Source organism: Carassius gibelio, chromosome A17, assembly GCF_023724105.1.
Source record: "Carassius gibelio isolate Cgi1373 ecotype wild population from Czech Republic chromosome A17, carGib1.2-hapl.c, whole genome shotgun sequence".
Classification (NCBI taxonomy): Eukaryota; Metazoa; Chordata; class Actinopteri; order Cypriniformes; family Cyprinidae; genus Carassius; species Carassius gibelio.
This window is the reverse complement of record NC_068387.1, coordinates 17,151,510-17,172,256: the sequence shown is the minus strand read 5'-3', so window position 1 is coordinate 17,172,256 and position 20,747 is coordinate 17,151,510. Positions and strand designations below refer to the sequence as shown.

General features: G+C 38.4%; 1 protein-coding gene and 1 long non-coding RNA gene across 4 annotated transcripts; one reads left to right on the top strand and one right to left on the bottom strand.

The window, feature by feature from the left end:
• Positions 1-840: 840 nt before the first annotated feature.
• On the bottom strand, positions 841-4,011 carry LOC127933252 (uncharacterized). The gene is made up of 2 exons (XR_008147476.1): positions 3,872-4,011; positions 841-1,199 (listed from the first exon to the last, which is right to left on the bottom strand). It is a non-coding gene; the product is annotated as an uncharacterized LOC127933252 (long non-coding RNA).
• On the top strand, positions 1,748-20,014 carry LOC127933250 (exportin-1). Of its 3 annotated transcripts, none has more exons than XR_008147475.1 (25): positions 1,748-2,832; positions 4,364-4,495; positions 4,833-4,934; positions 7,182-7,254; positions 8,141-8,202; positions 8,292-8,336; positions 8,504-8,685; positions 8,803-8,851; positions 9,265-9,384; positions 10,485-10,613; positions 10,709-10,867; positions 10,951-11,148; positions 11,232-11,370; positions 11,453-11,634; positions 11,714-11,870; positions 12,122-12,285; positions 12,423-12,557; positions 12,659-12,842; positions 13,333-13,439; positions 16,306-16,500; positions 16,630-16,798; positions 16,892-17,026; positions 17,483-17,642; positions 17,910-18,013; positions 18,147-18,243. XR_008147475.1 is itself a non-coding variant. In XM_052530083.1 (25 exons), the coding sequence occupies exons 2-25, from the start codon at positions 4,370-4,372 to the stop codon at positions 18,727-18,729; spliced, it is 3,216 nt and encodes a 1,071-aa protein (XP_052386043.1). In that variant the 5' UTR covers positions 1,749-2,832; positions 4,364-4,369; the 3' UTR covers positions 18,730-20,014. The 3 variants fall into 3 exon arrangements, 2 of the variants coding, with proteins under 2 accessions (XP_052386043.1, XP_052386045.1); XM_052530083.1 differs by lacking the exon at positions 17,910-18,013 and adding an exon at positions 18,583-20,014 and having other exon boundaries at positions 1,749-2,832; XM_052530085.1 differs by lacking the exons at positions 1,748-2,832; positions 17,910-18,013 and adding exons at positions 2,854-3,632; positions 18,583-20,014.
• The last annotated feature ends 733 nt before the right edge of the window (positions 20,015-20,747 follow it).

The following is a 20,747-nucleotide window of genomic DNA, read 5'->3' as shown; positions in this document are numbered from 1 at the left end:
ATTTACTGTGTAGCAAGACCTCATTCATTGTCTGTGTTGTTGTCAAGAGGTTCACTTCCCTCAAGAAGGACAGAGCTATTTATAGTGACCATCATTAGGAAGACACCCCTGAAAATAGCCCAAGCTACAACAAATAGCTTATAATGATTTATTGTACATTGCACAATTTAAAGAAGCCAACACATAATTGCAAATAACAAGAATATTCTTGTAAGATTTATATTTTAATGTGGATATGCATCAAATGATATTAGCAATTCTCCATGCTTCATGAATATATGATAATAATAATAATAAAATAGAAAAATAATTTAATAATAATAATGATAATACTAATAGTAGTAAAGGACATACATACAAAAGGGACAAGGACATACTTACAAAAAGATTCACTATTAAATTACATTTTTTAATTAGGCAGGATTCATAGGTTATGAGAAAGTATATACCACACCCTTAACAAGACAACTGTCAAACTTGTTTGAGTGACAGGGGAGGAGCAGGTTATGACATTACATGTAAATGGTAAAGCAGGACCAGATAGAACGGGCTTAAGCTAGCCCAATCCTGAACAGAGCAGTCCACCTCATTTCACATGTATGTGTCACAATGCAGTGCACTGCTCTCTCCTCTATCCCTCCTACTGCTCACTTCAGCAAGATGACCTCTTTTGGTTGTCCCTGTGACCTTGTTAACTTTAAGACACTCTGTATTTGTTGATTAATTACATACTTTAATAGAGAACATGTCAGGTTTTGCAAATTTCAACAAAAATGCATTCGGTCCCTTAGTAAATAAGCATGGTCTGGGACCTGGAATAAACAAAACAAGACGTCCAGATAAGTTTCAATGATTTATTGTATTAATCAAAATAATTAAAAACAGCCGACACAACAAAGCAAGGAATAATGTTGAGTTTACTGTTACACAAAGTGAAGTCATAGCCTAAAATACATTTTATTTTATCCATTAAATACTAATTGTTTTATCATAAAACCTGCAGTAACTGTATTTATTCAACATTTATCTTATCCTTCATGGGGTTCAGAGTATTTTGCCTGTGATTCCTGGAAACTAGGTGGAAGCAAGAAAGGAAATCAAAAAAATGTAAGTTGTGGCACTGACTTTACTCACAGTCAGGTAAACACAAACCTCCTCAACACTTATCTCGGCTTCCAAAGTTTATAGCTGCATGGGACCTACATGTAATCAAAGGTTTAAAAAAGGAGTAAATGTGGATCTGATTCACACAACAGCTGATTATCAAATTATTTCTGTACCCATTTAAATAACAAAATGCAATGCTAGTGTCTGTTTGAGAATAAGCCTAAAATCTGGCATTTTAATTAAAGGTTTACCTTCACTGGAGATTAGTTTGTTGGTAAAGGCTGAGCATATAATTTACCAAATTACTGGTCTAAACTACTGTAACACTTCTTATTTAGTTAACAATTTTAAAAGGTGTGTAGAATGAGCTTGGACATGCTGGACTATAGGGAAATATTGTATCAGATATTCAACATGCAGTACACATCATGACTTTATGAAATGTAACAGTTTTATGAAAAATGCATAAGAATAAATGACTTCTTGATTTCAAAACAATATATTATTTCCCTCATTCTTTGTTCGGTGCAAACACTACTCTATTTTGCTCACACAAAATCCAGTATTTTTCCATCAGATGACGTTTAAGTTGCGTCACATGAATTACAAAGAGGGAGGACAGGGAGAATATGACAGCATTAAACTTCCCTGTGAAGCACCTTTACGGGCTTTATGATTACGTTTTCGAGTGATTCGATAGGTTTATTATACATCACAGTCATATTGGAGTTAACTTCAAGGGAGTTAAGTTTATGGAGACCATAACAAGCCAACTGTATCAGGCTCTGACCCATGCCATGCGTATCATACCCTGACTCTGACCAACCACTCCCCTTCGTGGCTCGTGGAAAATTACCAGCGTACAATCAGCACAAGTACAGGCTCCTACATCCGCCTCGCGGACTCGATGCCCTCGATCTCCTTCAGTCCACCGTGAAATAATTTTTCCGAGCATGTTTATAATATCCAAACGATCGCTGTTGCTGAATATAAAAAACCGGATCATTTAAAGCATACGGGAAATATAAAAAGAGGGTGTTTTTCGGTAGAGTCGCGCAAAATAACTAACTCGAAACTTGCATTTCCCTTAAAAAATAATAATAAAGAAATAATACGCGATCATAATATCGCAAATTACAAGTCCATTTTGCACGCAGTTGCCTTCTCTTTTTCTCTGAACGGGCGGAGCTTTCGGGTGGATTGACGTGCGCGCCATCCAATGGACCGCGTGCAAGGACGAGCTTAGCAACGCTTCGCCCAATGGCACGCCTCCATGGGCGTGACGTTAATCCAAACTTTTCGCGGCGCCATCGGCTGAAAACTAAACCGAGATGGAATCTCCCAGTCTGAACCGGTTTCAACCGGTTACGAGTTTGTTGCTTGTGAGAAGGAGGCACAGGCTCAGTCTCTATTACCGCCCTGGTGCAAAATATACTTCAGTACAGAGCACATTTAAGGTTAACTTTGTTTCGTAACATGACTGGACTGAAAAAATACTGAACTCGCCGTGATTGTTGACGCGGAATTCACATCCTTGTGGTCCTTAAATCAAGCTTCTAAATTGTGTGGTCTTCACAGAGGAATAGTGTGGCTGGCCAGTCAACGACTCATCCTAAAGATCTTTTGCCAGAAAGCTTGTACAAAAATACTGGATCAAATAAAAATTATTTTAGCAACTCTGGCAGACAAGCCCACCTTCTTTCTCTCAAAGGCTTTGGACTTTAGGTAGGTAAATATGAGGTGAAAACTTACAGCTAGAGTGCTTGGGTTGGTCTGTGCTTTATGGAGAATGATGATGCTGTGAGATTGTGTAGAAATGCCTAGAAATTGCACGTTTGGAGGTTAAGGTCGGGAGAAAGTGAAGTGGCTTTGCTCTACTGAGGGTTTACGAGGGATGTTGCGGGTGTGTTGCGTGATGGCTCATGTTCAGCACTGGTGGTGTCACGCTGGACTGAGTAATGTATCTGGGTTTTGTTCGTTTTAACTATCGTTATATATCACGTAACATCAAAACTGTCACACATACATCACGAGCTCCATAAACGCGGTCCCAGATTATGTTGTTCGGGCAAGTCAATTTCAATTGTAAAATTCAGGATTCTTTTGACTTTCGCAGAACTGTGTATATTCATTTGACGTATTAACGGCAAAAATAAATAAATACAGGTGGTCTATTTCTTACCTGGTTTACTGCTAGTAAAGTCTGCACAGCGTTCAGGTGTAGGGTGCAGAGCATGGTGTTGGTGGGAGGGGTTGCTCCGGAGTGAGGGAGGGAGATCCTTGCACAGTCACCCCCGTTAAAGTCATCTGACACGGCTGTAGACCGCCAGTATTGTAATTGCGCACTAAAGTATTTGTTTTGCTGTCCATTTAAGCGCATTAGTATGACAACATGCATGCGTAATTGTTGCCACAGTTAGTAAAGCGATACATTATTATGAATGTTAACGCTTAAACGTGGCCAAACAGCTGCTGATCTTATCAAACCCAGTTGTGTTTTGAAGACGTGTCCATGAAATCAACTGGTAGGTAGCTCTGTGTCCTGTTGTGGCCATTGCTTTTTTTAATCAAACAAGGTGAGGTGTGGAAAAAAGCAGATAAATCAACAGGTTGCACAGTACCGAGGACTATGGTACCGTCGCTTTATTAAGGCCTGAAAGACTCGTGGCCTCACAAAGCTTTACTGTGTCGCGTCCAAGTAAATTCTAGAAATTTCATCCAATGCCAAACTTTTTGTCTCTGGGTTCTTGGCCGTTATGCTTACCTCGTTACGCAATAGTTTGGGTCCGTGGTGCAAATTGAATTAACTTGAGCATTGGCCTTTCGATTGAACTTCAAACTGTATGTAAACATTATTGAAGTGTTATAAAATTTCGATACGAGTAGAAAAAAACCGTTCTAAAGTCGGAGAACTGGTCGCATCTCTTGTGTTATATGTAAACAGAATGACGTCAGCGAGAGGGCTGCCTAGCACGTGGTCTCATTCATTGAATAATGACGAGCCCAGTAAGTGGAAATATCGGGATATTCATTCTGCAAGCATGTTACCTTTATTGCTCCACCCACCTTTTCCATTGTTATTGAGGATTAAACCCTCCAGCAGGCATTGGTGAGTTGGCAGGCCAGGTCATATTAGGCTTTTTGGATGGTCCTGGGTCGAGGGAGGGGGGTAGTGGTCAGCTGTTGGATTTGTGTATCCAAATGTTCATTTCACTTGACTTTCCCCTGCTGGATGTTTCCTCCCTGTCCCCCACAGAGCTCTATGCCAGCAATTATGACAATGTTAGCTGACCATGCAGCCAGACAGCTGCTGGACTTTAACCAGAAACTGGATATCAACCTGCTTGATAATGTGGTCAACTGTCTTTACCATGGAGTTGGGCCACAGGTAAGTAGGACTTACACACAAAAAAAAGACAGTAATAAATTAGCAAGAACCAATTACATTCAAAAGTGACAGTAAATAAGACCTGGTACAAAAGATTTAAATTTCATATAAATGTTCTTTTGACCTTCAAAGAATCGTGAAAAAGTTTTACTGTTGTTTCTACAAAAACAAACAACAGCACAACTGTTTTTAACATTGATAATAACAATAAATTTGTCTCTTGTATGTATGTATGTGTGTGTATTCATGCACTAGTGTAAGCATTGATATCATTAATACGTAGCCACTTGTTTGTTAATTTAAAGTGTAAGTTAAGACTAATGTTTCTCTATTTTAGCAAAGAATGGCTCAGGAGGTGCTGACTCATTTGAAGGAGCACCCAGACGCATGGACTCGTGTTGACACTATTCTGGAGTTCTCTCAGAATATGAACACCAAAGTAAGCAGAGTCCCAAGATATGCATTGGAGGGTCATGGTTTCTAAACTTTGAGGAAGATCTGATCTTTTTTCACACATTATACAGGAACACAATTTTCTTTTCTTTTTCTTCAAACCAGCAATACTCATTCCTTAAGTGTATTTGGGTTGCCTAGCATCATGTCAAAAACAGATTCCTCTGTACACGTGTGAGATCACATTTTCCTACACCTCTCCTTAAATTCTTCTCCTGGTCAAGCAAAGTCATAGTTAAAGTTGGTGTGTGAGGATCCTCAGCTGACAGTGAAATACCTCCGTATCTCCATCCGTACAGCAGACAGAGGTGTGTTAATAATGACTGACTGTTTAGGGTTAAGATATATAAAACATCTGATCCATGTGATCCAATTCTTATCCATTGATTTCAAGTTCATTATGTTTAGTAAGTAAAGTAGAGGATACACTTAGTGTAGAATTTCTGGTATACTGAAAAATTATTTCTACTTTTGTAAACCACACACTCCCAGAGTTCATATCATCATAGTGTATTTGTTCACATTGTAGTGTGTAGACTGAATGTAAATCATTTAGTAGTTTTGTGGATGAATTGTCTTCCTCAGTGTGTTAACAGACTTCCTCAAAGTACTGCTGGCCCAGTTGGCCGTCTGCTTGCCTTTTTAGATGGCTCTTAACACTAATGATTGAGTTGATTTAACAACAGTATCTGTAATATCAAAATGATAATGGCCCAAAAGTGGGTGCTCTAGAAGAACAGACAGGAAAATATATTGAGCAGGTAAATCCTTTGAATTTGTCTAAATTCAACAAGCAAAATACAGAAAGAGCGCATTAACGTGCTTGTGAACATTTGGCTTTTTGCTTAATTTACTAACAGCCTTTTTGTAGGAGAAAAAGCAAACAAAAGACAATTAATTGAAGTTGTTCATATTTGATATTAATCACAATGTTCCATTATGTTGATTGCTTGTAATAGGGCGAAAAGGGGTGTGTCTTCCTGTGCACCTTGACACAGCTAGGCTTTGGCGGCAGGCCTCCACAAGGTCTACCTTTTCATTCCCTTACTCTCCATTCTGCTGTGTCTCCATTCACACTGCACATGCCTCATATGGAGCTCAGAGACGGCAGGGAGATAGGCAGGCAGTTTACCCCCTTTTTTAAATCTTCGTTATGGATAAAAGCAGCTATTTCTACTGTAGGGATCATCAGTGTCTCTGTGTACTGTGGTTTGCTTTTTTTTACCCCAAGCATTTCTCGATCCTACACCAAAAAATATTGCAACATCACATGTGAGCTATTAAAACTTTATGCTTTGCGTAGTGTTGCAATGTTTTTCTGTCTTGCCTTTATTTGTATTTTTTTATTAACCCATGAAATATTAAAGGTGAAAGGATCCTGGTGATTTTTTTTTTACAGGGTTAAATGTGTCCATATGCAAGCAACCTACCTACTCCAGGCCTTACCTTTAATATCCTCACTCATGACCGGTATTCCCTGTTTTGCTTTAACACATTAACTTTTATCACCACATTTCTCCTTTTTTCTCATGAATCCCTACAGTTGAAATGCTGTTTATCCAAATAATACTAGTGACCAGAACAAGAAAACTAATGCACCATTAATACCCTTTTAAAAGCAGTAAATAAAACATCTGAAGGCAGTCTATAGAACCAATCCTGTGGCTGGTCTTGCTGTTCCTGAGACCCACACCAGTTACTGGTGAAAACAGTACAACAGAAAGGGGTGTGGTCTTTATCTGACCAACGGGAAAACATCACTGATGATTAAAGTTTTGAGAGTGGCTATTGACTCATAAAAGAATCCTTCGGTTCATTTTGCTTTCAGACAAAGTTCTTTGCGTCACTTCCCCAAGCTGCTTGCTTTGTTGTGGCCAGGGACAGAAGCAAGCCATTAGCTGTTTGCCATTGATTCCTCCTTTCCTATCTTTCACATTCTGGTGTGACATGGCCAGAAACAGCAAAACTTCTACAGAATCCCATACAAACAATGTGTAGAGTTTTGATGGGGCAATATGATTACTTTTTCAGTTTATAATAAAATTCTTACTGAAGTCAAATCTGCATGTTTTTTCCCATCTGAATTCATTTGGAATACACCAAAGAATGTGTGAAAATATATTAGTCAGTCAAAGTTAAGAGCAATTTTTTATTGTGTAAGGGTACAGCTCTGGTAAATTGGCTGGTCAATGTTTGGATCATTAACTCTTGATTTGTACTCTTGGTATTACAGTACTATGCACTGCAGATTCTGGAAACGGTTATTAAAACGAGATGGAAGATTCTGCCCAGAAACCAGTGTGAAGGTAAAACTGACTCACACATTGAGATGAACATGTAATTCATAGCTCAAGTCATAAGCAGCTCAAAGGCTGGATTTGGACATACAGTGAAGGGATCATTGACATGTAGAAGTAAACATTTCACTCTGCGATGGACTTGACTCTACAAAACATTTCTAGCAGGCCAACACATTCATTAGAAACAAGTGTGTGATTGCCAAGTTGAGCTGAATTCCCCTTTTAAAAATGCACAGTAGGTCGTCTGCTCAGCTTAGTGTTCATCTATAAAAAAAACACACAAAAAAAAACAATCTGCTCTCTGAAAGATCACATGAAATTAAAAACATGATGTAAGCCTTTTTAATTGCTAATAAATCAACACTTGGATACTTTCTGTGCCATACATCTTAACCAATATTGATTTCTCAACATCGAAAACAAGTCTTTCTATGAGCTGTCAGTCTGCACCCAGCCAAATGAATAAGTGCAAATAATATTACACAAAGTGGAGTATGGTTATTCTGACTTGTGATTCAGACACTGAAAAGCAAGGTATTATTTAAAGAAAATTATACAAATAGTATGTTATAACATTAATTTCATAATTAAATTTGAACTTCTCAGGTTCAAATATTTGTAAATTTGTTAAATTAAGCAGTGTTTGATATTCAGTCAAAAGACATTTCATTGCATCATTCACTTTTGAACATTAAGCTTTTAAATTATAATATCAAGTAGTGTTTTTGTTTCTTTGAATGTGAAAAATGCAGCAAATCTTTAATATGCTGATGTAGATCTACAGATGAACAGACAGTAACACGAGCTGCGTTTATCTGGATGGGAAGCTCATGGGGTTTTATGCTGATTTACTGTATGCATTGAGGCTCTTCACTGCTCTGCTTTATTTCAGGCATTAAAAAGTATGTTGTGGGTCTCATTATAAAGACATCATCAGATGCAGCCAATGTCGAGGTCAGTGAACTTCCACTTATTTTGTTTACCGTCTTTCTGTGGTTTCTGTCTGGCTGTCTGCTTTATGCTATGCTTTGCCTTTTTTTCAGAAAGAGAAAGTGTACATTGGAAAACTCAACATGATATTAGTACAGGTGAGTTTTGTTTGACTTTTTTTTAGTAGATTAGAGATTCATAGCCCCAGAATAACAGTAAATGCCACAAAACATGATGATTATGTGTATGTGTGTGTGTGTGTATTTGATGATTTGTTACCTTTCTTCAGGTTTGTGTAATATGTTAATTGCTGATTTGTGTTTAGATCCTGAAGCAGGAGTGGCCAAAACACTGGCCCACATTTATCAGTGACATTGTTGGCGCGAGCCGCACCAGTGAGAGCCTTTGCCAGAACAATATGATCATTCTCAAGCTCCTCAGTGAGGAGGTGTTTGACTTCTCCAGCGGCCAGATGACACAAGTGAAAGCCAAACACCTGAAGGACAGGTATGAGGGCATTAAAAGATAATCATTTTATGGTTGAAAATGAGGTAGTATTTACATTATTAAAGTATTTCTTGTTAATTAATCCATGTTGTTTTGTGATCTGGTTTCCATCCGCAGCATGTGCAATGAGTTCTCCCAGATATTTCAGTTGTGCCAGTTTGTGATGGTATGTGTTTTTTTTTCATCCATAGACACCTATATTTTAAATGTTCTTGTTTATTAAGGCACTGATTCTCAATGTGTTGTTCCACTTGTGGCATGCAGATTTTTGGCTAGCAAATTTTTTCAATTGTTATAAATGAAACACCACATTTTTTAAAATGCCAAAAGCGCGCTAAGCACAGAATGTCTTTTTTACTCTGAGCGCTTAGGCATTTTTTTTTCTCTGCACCACGAACGACTTGAAGAATGTTCAGCTTTGGGTAAAATGCGGCGCTCATCACTGAAGCTATTTAGTAAGCTAACCAGACAGGGTGGAAGATGCTTTAAATGTGTAACTTCAAATGCTGATTTGTATACACAACAATCCATGTGTTTACTGGCCTAAAGGATTTTTTTTTTCTTTCATACAATTCTCAGGAAAATTCCCAGAATGCCCCACTTGTGCATGCTACATTAGAGACTCTGCTGAGGTTTCTTAACTGGATTCCCTTGGGCTATATCTTTGAAACTAAACTCATCAGTACTCTGGTGTACAAGGTAATATATCTGGAGATTTTCTTACTTTTACAGACTTTGTGGAAAAACTAGGAATTAAGTAGAATGCTTTTGCTGTTGCTTGATAGGTCTTATATAAACCAACACAGAAATATATTTCTAGGGCTGTGCAAAAAATCAAATGCTATTTTCATGCACATCTCATCAGTAAAAACGCTCCTTTAATTGGAAGTATTATCTCCAGCACGCGTGTTCAGATCAGGGTTGCCAGGTTTTCACAACAAATCCTGCCCTGTTGCTTCTCAAAACTAGTCCAAAATTAATCGAGATTCCAGGAGGTTCCCAGATTTAAAAAAAATGCTTCCCGGGGTTAAAATATACGTTTTGTTTTTTGGCATGGTTGTCTTGGTAAAATTCACATTTTAGGGGCTAAATATTACGTTAATGGTATTGGGGCTGCTTCAAACCGCTGACATGAAAAACATCCGTAGACTTGGCTACACTGGTTCAGGTGGAGCGGCAGTCTACTGACAACTAACACGAAATCGTTTTTAAAATCGACAAAGAATCGCCACCGATTTTAAAATCGATTTTCTGTAGATTGTCAGTGAATTACAGCTCAGTGTAGTAAATGCCAACCAGTGTTGCCAAGTCTGTGGTTGTTTTTCATGTCCGCGGGTGGAAGCGACCCCAATAGAAATAACGTGATATTTAGCCCCTAAAATGCAAACTTTACCAAGGCAACCATGCTATAAAACTTCAATTTTAACCCTGGAAAGCAATTTTTTTATTGGGGAACCTCCTGGAAACGCGATTGGGCTAGTTTTGAGAAGCAACTGAGCAGGATTTGTTGTGAAAACCTGGCAACCATGATCTGAACGCACGTGCTGGGAGATATACTTCTAATTACAGGAGCGTCTTTACTGATGAGATGTGCATGAAAATCGCATTCGATTTTTTGCACAGCCCTATATATTTCTATTAAAAAACAAAAATATTAGACTGTAGCATGCATCTATTATCCAATCAGAAGCAAGTCTAGGTAACATAGTCATACAATAATAACTGCAAAGATTGGGTTTTCACACTTAAAAAGCAGTGGCTAATTGTTGGCCCCTCTCCTTTGCTGGGTGTATCTGTAGTTTTTAAATGTGCCGATGTTTCGCAACGTGACGCTGAAGTGCTTGACTGAGATAGCAGGAGTCAGTGTCAGCCAGTACGAGGAGCAGTTCGTCAGTCTCTTCACCCTGACCATGATGCAGCTCAAACAGGTAACCTCCTTTCTAGTGCAGATCAAAGTACAATTCCTGTATCCTAGTTGCTTTTGGGCCAGTCTGATGTTCACTTTCTTATCTGTGTGTTGAAGATGCTTCCTTTAAACACCAACATTCGATTGGCATATGCAAATGGTAAAGATGATGAGCAAAACTTCATTCAGAACCTCAGCCTGTTCCTCTGCACCTTCCTCAAAGAGCACGGACAGCTGATAGAAAAGAGACTGAACCTCAGAGAGACGCTTATGGAGGTACACACACTCACGGACTAAAGGAGAATCAGCCTCAGTTATTGATGCTATTGTGTTAATGCCCTGTTTGTTTCTCTGTTTAGGCTCTACATTACATGTTGCTAGTGTCAGAGGTGGAGGAGACCGAGATCTTTAAGATCTGTCTGGAGTACTGGAACCACCTGGCAGCCGAGCTTTACAGAGAGAGTCCTTTCTCAACATCCACCTCTCCTCTCCTCTCAGGGAGCCAACACTTCGATGTACCACCCCGCAGACAACTCTACCTGCCTGTGCTGTCTAAGGTTGGCTCACTAAAAAAGAAATTTCACCTGAGATGACAATTTAAGATAGAAACTATAAGGATATTTTTGTTTTTGTCCTGCAGGTGCGTTTGTTGATGGTGAGCCGCATGGCCAAGCCAGAGGAAGTGCTGGTGGTGGAGAACGATCAGGGCGAGGTGGTTCGAGAGTTCATGAAAGATACAGACTCCATTAACCTCTACAAGAACATGAGGGAGACACTTGGTGAGAGCTCTGACCCCTTATATTATGAATACAGGCTAAACCGTGTTTGTCGTCCTATTTTTCTCTATTTATCTCTGTGCAGTCTATCTTACCCATCTGGACTATGCCGATACTGAGCGTATTATGACAGAAAAGCTTCATAATCAGGTGAACGGTACTGAGTGGTCCTGGAAGAACCTGAACACGCTGTGCTGGGCCATTGGTTCCATCAGTGGAGCCATGCATGAAGAGGATGAGAAGCGGTTCCTTGTCACTGTCATTAAGGTGCAGAAATCTTACAATGCAGAGATGCAAAGTCTTATGTAATATTATAACTATAATATAGTGCCCATGTGATCAACAGGACCTTTTGGGTCTATGTGAGCAGAAGAGAGGCAAGGATAACAAGGCCATCATTGCCTCCAACATCATGTACATAGTGGGCCAGTATCCACGGTTCCTACGTGCACATTGGAAATTCCTGAAGACTGTTGTCAACAAATTGTTTGAGTTTATGCATGGTGAGTCACAAAGTCTTTAAAGCCTTAGAATAGAATCAGGGATTTGCGTCTGTATACCTCTGTGATATCTTTGGATCGATCTCTAAATAGAAGCAGATTTGATGTCACATTTGATTACACATACACAGCAGTTTCATTTTAGTCTTTATGGTTATAATATATAAATTTGAGCTACTAATTTTAGCTTGATTATAAAAGAACTGAAGTAATCATGTTCTCTTAGATTTATTTTACTGTTCATTCTTTCTTAGAAACCCATGATGGAGTGCAAGACATGGCTTGTGACACCTTCATCAAAATTGCTCAGAAGTGCAGGAGGCATTTTGTGCAGGTGCAGGTGGGAGAGGTGATGCCCTTCATTGATGAGATCCTCAACAACATCAACACCATCATCTGTGACCTCCAGCCCCAGCAGGTACCAAATATGGGGTATCCATTTCAGTTAGCCTGCTCTGTGTGTCATTGTGACACATGGTGCTTTAGAAATATAGATTTCGAGGAGATGTTAGATTGCTGCTGGACTTAAGTGACCATTTGTGTGTGCGTACTCAGGTGCATACATTTTACGAAGCTGTCGGCTATATGATTGGAGCTCAGACCGACCAGGCTGTACAGGAACACCTGATAGAGAAGTACATGTTGTTGCCTAACCAGGTGTGGGACAGCATCATACAGCAGGCCACCAAGGTGTGTTATTTATTTAATTAAAAAATGGCTATTCTTTTTTTCAGTTAAACTTTTACCCATTTTTAATATTTCCTTGAATGGATGCTTTTATCCTGCTGTAGAATGTGGACATCCTGAAGGACCCAGAGACAGTGAAGCAGTTGGGAAGCATCCTGAAGACCAACGTCAGAGCATGTAAAGCCGTGGGACACCCTTTTGTTATTCAGCTGGGCCGGATCTACCTGGACATGCTAAATGTATACAAGTGCCTCAGTGAAAACATCTCTGCTGCCATCCAAACGAATGGTGCGTGTTTTTCTTTGGGCAATGAAATCACTCTCTGTAAATTTCCGAGTTTATCATCACAGATGGGCATATTTTTTAGACAAATAGTTTAATTCCATAATTACCTTATGTATGTGTACATTAGGTGTGCATTAGCATCTCTATTGGTTTTCTCAGAGTGACCGATCCGCATTAAACTGAAGTCAGTTTAATTACACAAACTCACTCAGCTGGAAGACAAAAGGCTGCTTTGGATCTTAGCACCATGTGCGCATGTGAACAGCAGTCCATAACAGGGCTGTCTGGGCAGCTATATATATCACTGCATCTAGAACAGAATGAGTGACGTTTAATTAAATAGTTGCCCAAATAAAATTCTTAATGAGAAAATCTGACTTTCTCTGAACACTTCAATGTATTGCTTAAACATTATATAATTGACTGCACTCAAGAACCACAAATGCTTTGTTTATGTCTGTTTATTTAATTCGGGGTTGTCTGTTTTATATAGGTGAGATGGTGACAAAGCAGCCTCTAATCAGAAGCATGCGCACAGTAAAGAGAGAGACTCTAAAGCTGATTTCAGGCTGGGTCAGCCGCTCCAGTGACCCACAGATGGTGAGACACAAATCACAGATTTATTACAGCAAAGGCTCTGTACTTAAAGGGATAGTTCAACCCCCCCCCCCCCCCCCCCCATTTTTTTGGTGTTTATCTGCTTACTCCTGGGCATCCAAGAAGTAGGTGACTTTGTTTCTTCAGTAGAATACAAACCAAGATTTTTGACTCAAGCCGTTGCAGTCTGTCAGTCTTAAAATGGGTGTGAATGGGAATCATGGCTAAAATGTACAGTAAAGCTTAAAACATACACAAACAAATCCAAATTAAACACTATGGCTTGTGACGCTACATTGATGCGTAAAGACACAAAACAATCAGTCCGTGCAGGAAACTGAGCAGTATTTATATTGTTTTTTTTACCTCTGATTCAAGCAATGTCCGAACTGTAAGAACTCTCCTGATCTTGTTTTCGGCAGCAGGTTCATATGGAGTCGTTTTCTTCTTTTTGCTTTATGGGGGACTGCAGACTTATAAGTGCACTACCACTACCTATCTCTCAAATGGACAATTGACACTCTATCTACAACCTAAGTTTGGAGTTTTAATGGTCCACTTGAGAGATAGGTGGTGGTAATGGACTTATAAGTCTGCAGTCCGCCATAAAGCAAGAAGAAGAAGACACCTCATGAGCCTGCCTTTGAGAACGCGCTCAGGAGAGTTCTAACCGTTCGGATGTTGCATGAATCAGAGGTAAAAAAAACCCGATATAAATACTGTTCAGTTTCTTCCACAGACCGATCGGTTTGTGTCTTTACACATTGATGTATCATCACGAGCTGTAAAGTTTAAAGGGGGGGTGAAATGCTCATTTTCACTCAATATCCTGTTAATCTTGAGTACCTTTAGAGTAGTACTGCATCCTTCATAACTCCAAAAAGTCTTTAGTTTTATTATATTCATAAGAGAAAGATAGTCTGTACCGATTTTTCCCGGAAAAACACGACCATCTGGAGGCGTGACGTGTGGGCGGAGCTAAAGAATCACGAGCGCCAGTAGGCTTTTGCGTTGAGAGCGTCTGTGACATTACCGTGAGGAAAAAAAACAACCAAAACAAACCATGGCTAACAGTCAGATTCAGCGTATATTTATGATCCATAATCAGATCCAGAGGCTGAAATTTAACAAGAGCAGCATCAGCAACAACGTCTCTATGTGGTGTGTACTGAAACTGTTTATATATGCTTAGCGGTTTTGGAAAATGCCTAAGTTCCACTTTGTCGTCTTTTTTTTTTTTTTTTTAAGCTGTACATGTGGAAAGTGCAGTTTGATGACAACATCGCATGTTGTTTACTTGATGTGCTTACGCGCCGATAGCTAAGTTAACAACACAGAGATATTTGAAGCAGTTTTACTCACCGCATGCGGTTCCAACACACGACCGTGACCCTTTTTCTTTGGGACTTCATTATTCTTAAGAAATAAACGATGTGCAAATCCGGCGTCAGACTGGGCCTTGTTTGTAAAACAAGTATCTTCGAAATGCAGGGAACAAACACAAACACTTGCACAACTCCGTTGATGCTCTGTAAAAATAAACTCCATCCACTGGTCCCTTAATGCTTTTTCATTTTTGGTAATCTGTGCAGGGTTGTCTTGCCCTGGCAACCAAAAACACACTCCTTTCGTGACATTTCGCGATGCTCTCGCTCTGATCAGTGAACGTCTGTTGTGCTCTCAGTGCTCTGCTATATGGGAGCGCGTGCTCTTCCGGCAGATGTGCCCTCAGGACCCATATATGGAAATTCCGCTCCATCTAACGTCACATAGAGCCATACTCGAAAAAACTTTCCGAAACTTGTGACAAACCGGAAGGAGTATTTTTGGAACAGAAATACTCCTTCAAACGTACAACTTAATTTTTGAAACTTTGTCCATGTTTAGCATGGGAATCCAACTCTTTAACAGTGTAAAAAACTCAGTATGCATGAAATAGCATTTCACCCCCCCTTTAATTTGGTTTTGTTTGTGTATGTTTTTAGTTTTACTGTACGTTTTAGCGATGATTCCCATTCACCTCCATTATAAGACTGATAGACTGCAATGCAACAGCTTGAGTTAAGAATCTTGGTTTGTGTTCTACTGAAGAAACAAAGTCACATACATCTTGGATGCCCTGGGGGTAAGCAGATAAACATGTAATTTTCATTTTGGGTGAACTATCACTTTAAAGTACAAAAGAAATTCAAGCTGTTAAATGTGAAGTTGACGTTAAATACTTTTGAAGTTGACATATCTTGAAATATGCATATTTTTAATAATATTCTCATAAATATCAAATATTAAATCTTTTTTTTTTCATTCTTTTAATTTGTTCTTTTTCTACAAATACCAAAATAGCAATGTAACAAGAAGCATGAAGTAACTTTAATACGTTAAACTGCATTTTGTATTTATTTATTTTTTATTATTTGAAAAATATATTTATATTATTAATATTAATATACCGCATATTTTTACTTTTAAATCTTTGGCACAGAACATGTAATGTTAACTAGTGACTGCAAGAAAAGTTCATTTGAAATTGCAACAGGACAAGTAACAGGATATGCACTTATACATTGCTTATACATTCGTCTAGTTTTGAAACTGAAATCTTGATTTTGAGACGTTATGCAACCACTACCCACAAACAACTCATTACGTCTCATCTGGGAAGCAAGTGCAGCTCAAGGCTTTCAGGTTTCAAGTCTTTGTGATTGTTATATCCAGTATTTGGGTCTCTTTGCAGATAATTCTGGTATACCTGCTTCAGATCTGTCAGTCTGAACCTGTTCAGATTAGTGCTGTCTTTACCCAACACACATTTATCCACTCATCCTTTAAGCCTGTTTGCACATGTGTGTGTATTTTGTTCGTACTACAGGTGGGGGAGAACTTTGTTCCTCCGCTGTTGGATGCTGTGCTGATTGATTACCAGCGCAATGTCCCAGCGGCAAGAGAACCTGAAGTGCTTAGTACCATGGCAACAATCGTAAACAAACTGGGTGGACACATTACTGGAGAGATCCCACAGATATTTGATGCTGTGTTTGAGTGCACATTAAACATGATCAACAAAGTAAGCTGCCCTTATCTCTCAGCATTCTGTGATACATGTTTACTATTCCATTGTCATTTATTATTAAAACCAGATTCTGTGCACTGAAGAGTCTTTTGAAATGTTTATTTTGTGTAATTTTTTTTTAAGGATTTTGAAGAGTACCCAGAACACCGGACGCATTTCTTCTACCTGCTGCAGGTGGTGAACTCACACTGTTTCCCAGCATTCTTGGCCATCCCACCAGCCCAGTTTAAGCTTGTGCTTGACTCTATTATATGGGCTTTTAAACACACGATGAGAAATGTGGCAGACACCGGTGAGAACACAAATGCATTTATCGCAGTGATATTTACACTAATCATTTGTCAAAACATACATACAATAAACTACCATGAAAAATGTCATGCAGGCCTTCAGATTCTCTACACGCTGCTGCAGAACGTGGCTCAGGAAGAAGCGGCAGCTCAGAGCTTCTATCAGACATACTTCTGTGACATCCTACAACACATCTTCTCTGTCGTCACAGATACATCACATACTGCCGGTCAGTTCTGGCCACCCTCTTCTCTCTCTCGCTCTCTCTCTTTTTTTTTTTTTCTTTTTTAACACCATGTAGTAATCGTGAGTAATATAAACTTTACTTTGATTTAAATAATTTAAATAGTATAGGCATAATGTATTTAATTATTAACAATTATTTAAAATGTTTATAATTTTATTTGTCTTTGTGACAGTGTAATTGTGCATTTAAGTACTGAGTAATATGAATTAACTACATGTACTTACTATAAGATTAGGATTAGGGTTTGGTTTAGCGTTACTTGCATGAAATTCTGCATAATTTATTGTTATTATAACAAGGACACCTTAAGTGTTACCTAATTTTTTTATTTTATTTTTTACATTAAAATCCATTTATTTGTTTGTGACTTCAGTGAATATCATTAAATTTGTAAATGTCTTTTCCTGTTTGTTTAACCTCTGCGTATTTATCTTGCAGGTTTGACTATGCATGCTTCTATTCTGGCGTACATGTTTAACCTTGTTGAGGAAGGAAAAATCAGTGCAGTTCTAAACCCCTCAAGTCCAGTCAACAACCAAGTGTTTATTCAGGAGTATGTGGCCAACTTGCTCAAATCAGCTTTTCCACACTTACAAGAGTGAGTATGCCACCTTGCACCTAAACCAGTCCCTTACAAGAGCTAGTGCATTCCAGAGACTGCATCTGTCCAGTCTTTGAGCTTTGGAGAGTCATGGAAATGTCTCAATAACATTGGCTTTATATATTTAATATAAATGCCACTTGTATGGTTTGATATTTTGTTGTATAATTTAATAACAAGTGTAACTTACACTTTCCAAAAACACTGGGAGCTTTGTATTTTCTTGTATGTTTTAACGCAAGGACTTTTACCTTTTATTTTAAGAAAATGCAGGTCAAGAACATGTCTCAAGTGCCTATAAATATACCAATTGCAGTTGGTGTGATGATTATTGCATTCGGTTGAGTATTACACAACATATCTCTTAGGTATAAGCTTGTTCTCTCAGTAGACATCTTGCTCTCAGATTAATTAAAAAGGTTTTTGTTCCACAGTGACTGTGACATGTCTGGTTTATTAATGTTTCCTGTCTGACTATGTTTGTTCTCTTTCTCTTTGTAGTGCCCAGGTCAAAGTATTTGTGACTGGCCTGTTCAGTTTAAACCAAGACATCCCAGCATTCAAAGAACACTTAAGGGATTTCCTTGTACAGATCAAGGTGAGCTGCAAGCCGTCTGTCCTTTTATGACAAGGACACTGAGAGCCATAATAATAGTTAATAGTATAATAATGGAACAAATATTGTCTTTGCCATATGCAAATATTTTGATATCAATAGAAATAGTGTTTATGCAGTTGAGATTGTGTACATAGAGGAAATAGAGAATGTGTGAGAGAGAGTGTGTTCTGTCCCTTTGACCTTTAAGGGATTGTGAAGTATGGTGTAACTGTATGTGCACGATGTAGAGTTATTATGGCAGAGATGACAGTGCCCTGGCAGAGTGGTTCTTGCAAGCAGAACGCACAAATGCTCACACGTTTCTCTGTGTACCTGTAGGAATTTGCGGGTGAGGACACCACTGATCTATTCCTGGAAGAGAGAGAGGCATCACTGCGTCAGGCCCAGGAGGAGAAACACAAGCTGCAGATGTCCGTGCCTGGCATCCTCAACCCTCACGAAATACCAGAAGAGATGTGCGACTGAATTCACACACAAACTCACAGCACACACACTGCGCTGACTCCTAAACACACGACTAAAGCAGTTTTGAGGCTGCTCTTTTGTGGGTTTTCTCATAAGTGTGTGTGTGTGACTACTTAGGCTCTTCCTGCAAGGAGGCGATTTCCACACTTGGCTGTCTCTTGACCAAAACAGTGCCAATATGTAAAAGATACTGTCGCCCTGTTTGCATAGTATGTGTTTCATACAGACACTTTCACGTATGACCTTTCCATTGTTAACTGCTTATGTTTGGTCACTTTAATCCGAACGTGCATGAAGTGTCACGTATGTACAATTAACTTGCTTCTGCTCGTTTTTTTTTTTGTTTGTTTTTTTTCTTTGCCCCTCTCCCCTTCTATTTCCTCATCTTCTTCCACACATCCTGTATTTGTTCATGTCTTTTATATATAAAGACCAGAGTGCAGTTTGTGTTTGCAGAGAGCTGTGTGTGTTTTGGCAGCGTGTAGATGGTACCTGATGTCAGTGTGTGGGTCAATGAGTGACACATCTGCTCCAGCCAATGAGAATGTCAATGAATGTCTTTTGGGTGAGGAGCCAGAAGTGGTTCGGGACTAAAGTAGCTCTCTGCAGAATGTGAAGCGGATTGCGGAGTTGAACTGTGATCGATGCTGCTGTGGTTTGTGAGTGGTGTTTTGTAACGAAACTCAATTCAGAGTGTTGAGCAGCCCGTCTACATGTTCATATCAGCGTCACTGTACAGCATCTTTACTACCATGGGAACATGCAGATGTTTTGTCCTGTTTTGTTGTGGGTATGTTGAGTGTGCGTGTGTTGTCGCTAAGTCGACATCAGGATTTTTGTTTTCCTCAATGAGGACGATTGCTCCTTTTGTGAGCTTTCATTAAATTGAAGTTTAAAAAAAAAAAAAGTGGTTGGAATATTTATGGGTTCTTGTAAGCTTCACCTTTATAACTGCTCATGTTAACTCACTCAGAGACTGCTTTGGAGTTTTCGAATTGTACTAATTTACATTGTTTACCATGCTGTAGTGCTGCAGGACACTACTTGGAGCAAAATAAATCTGTTTACATTTAATTTTGTATTTTTCATTTTTATCTTTAAGTCCTGTCCAAATAAATGCAAGAATTTAATTCTAAGAAAAATAAACATAAATGCCAACATTCTCATTAGGAAGAAGAATGTACCAGTCCAAATACTGATGATCAGTGGTGAATTTCCCCTTTACTATGTGTTGCATTTGTTGTGAAACTTTCTGAACTGATTAAAGTTGGAAGAATTTTTATAATTCTGTTTGATTTCTCTTTGTTTGTTTTATTTCCTCTTCTTTTGGGTAAATGGGGCCCTATGAAATTGGTTTTATTTGTTCCAAATTCAGTATTTTCCATTTTAATTGTTCTGGAATCAGAGTTTTTTTTATGTTTTGACTTCTTTTTAATAGTTAAATTAAAATGTTTTAATCAAAAAGCATGTCTAATTAATCAAAATCATGAAACGTATACATTTTCACATCAGTTTATTAAAAGTTAAAGTTGAAATGTTTTATTTTTTTCTAAACAAATTTTTTATTACCAAATGCTGTGTTTTACCATGTCTAATTATTTGAATGCATAAAACAACTTAATTTCTTTCTTAAAGTAGCCTTATAATTTATTTTCCCCTCAGAAATTCTGTGTTGTATATAAAAAAAAATTCAAATGAAGGCTTAAAATGTTTATTTAATTTTATTTTAATTATTGAAAATTAAGCTAACTTTATTTTTTGGAAAAAAAAGGGGATTTACTATTAAAATTTAAATATGGAAGAAATGCTGTGTGATTATTCCTTAAAAAAATGTTTTGTTTAATTTTAGTAGTAGTATTACAGTAGGCTATGTACATTCTACAGAAAAATAGTAATCTTGAAATCAAACCGGGCTTTTATTTTGACAGGTTGCCATGAATACCTTTACAGTTCTGTGTTATATGACTCTAGTTTTACACAAATTAAATGGTCAAATGCTCCTAAAATGACTCTCAGAG

Excerpts from the sequence above, each read along its gene's own strand:
- LOC127933250 (XM_052530083.1), top strand. The coding sequence starts at position 4,370 with ATGCCAGCAATTATGACAATGTTAGCTGACCATGCAGCCAGACAGCTG. Across the intron at positions 9,385-10,484 it reads TCAGTACTCTGGTGTACAAG|TTTTTAAATGTGCCGATGTT; the intron begins GTAATATATCTG and ends GTGTATCTGTAG. Across the intron at positions 12,843-13,332 it reads TGCTGCCATCCAAACGAATG|GTGAGATGGTGACAAAGCAG; the intron begins GTGCGTGTTTTT and ends TGTTTTATATAG.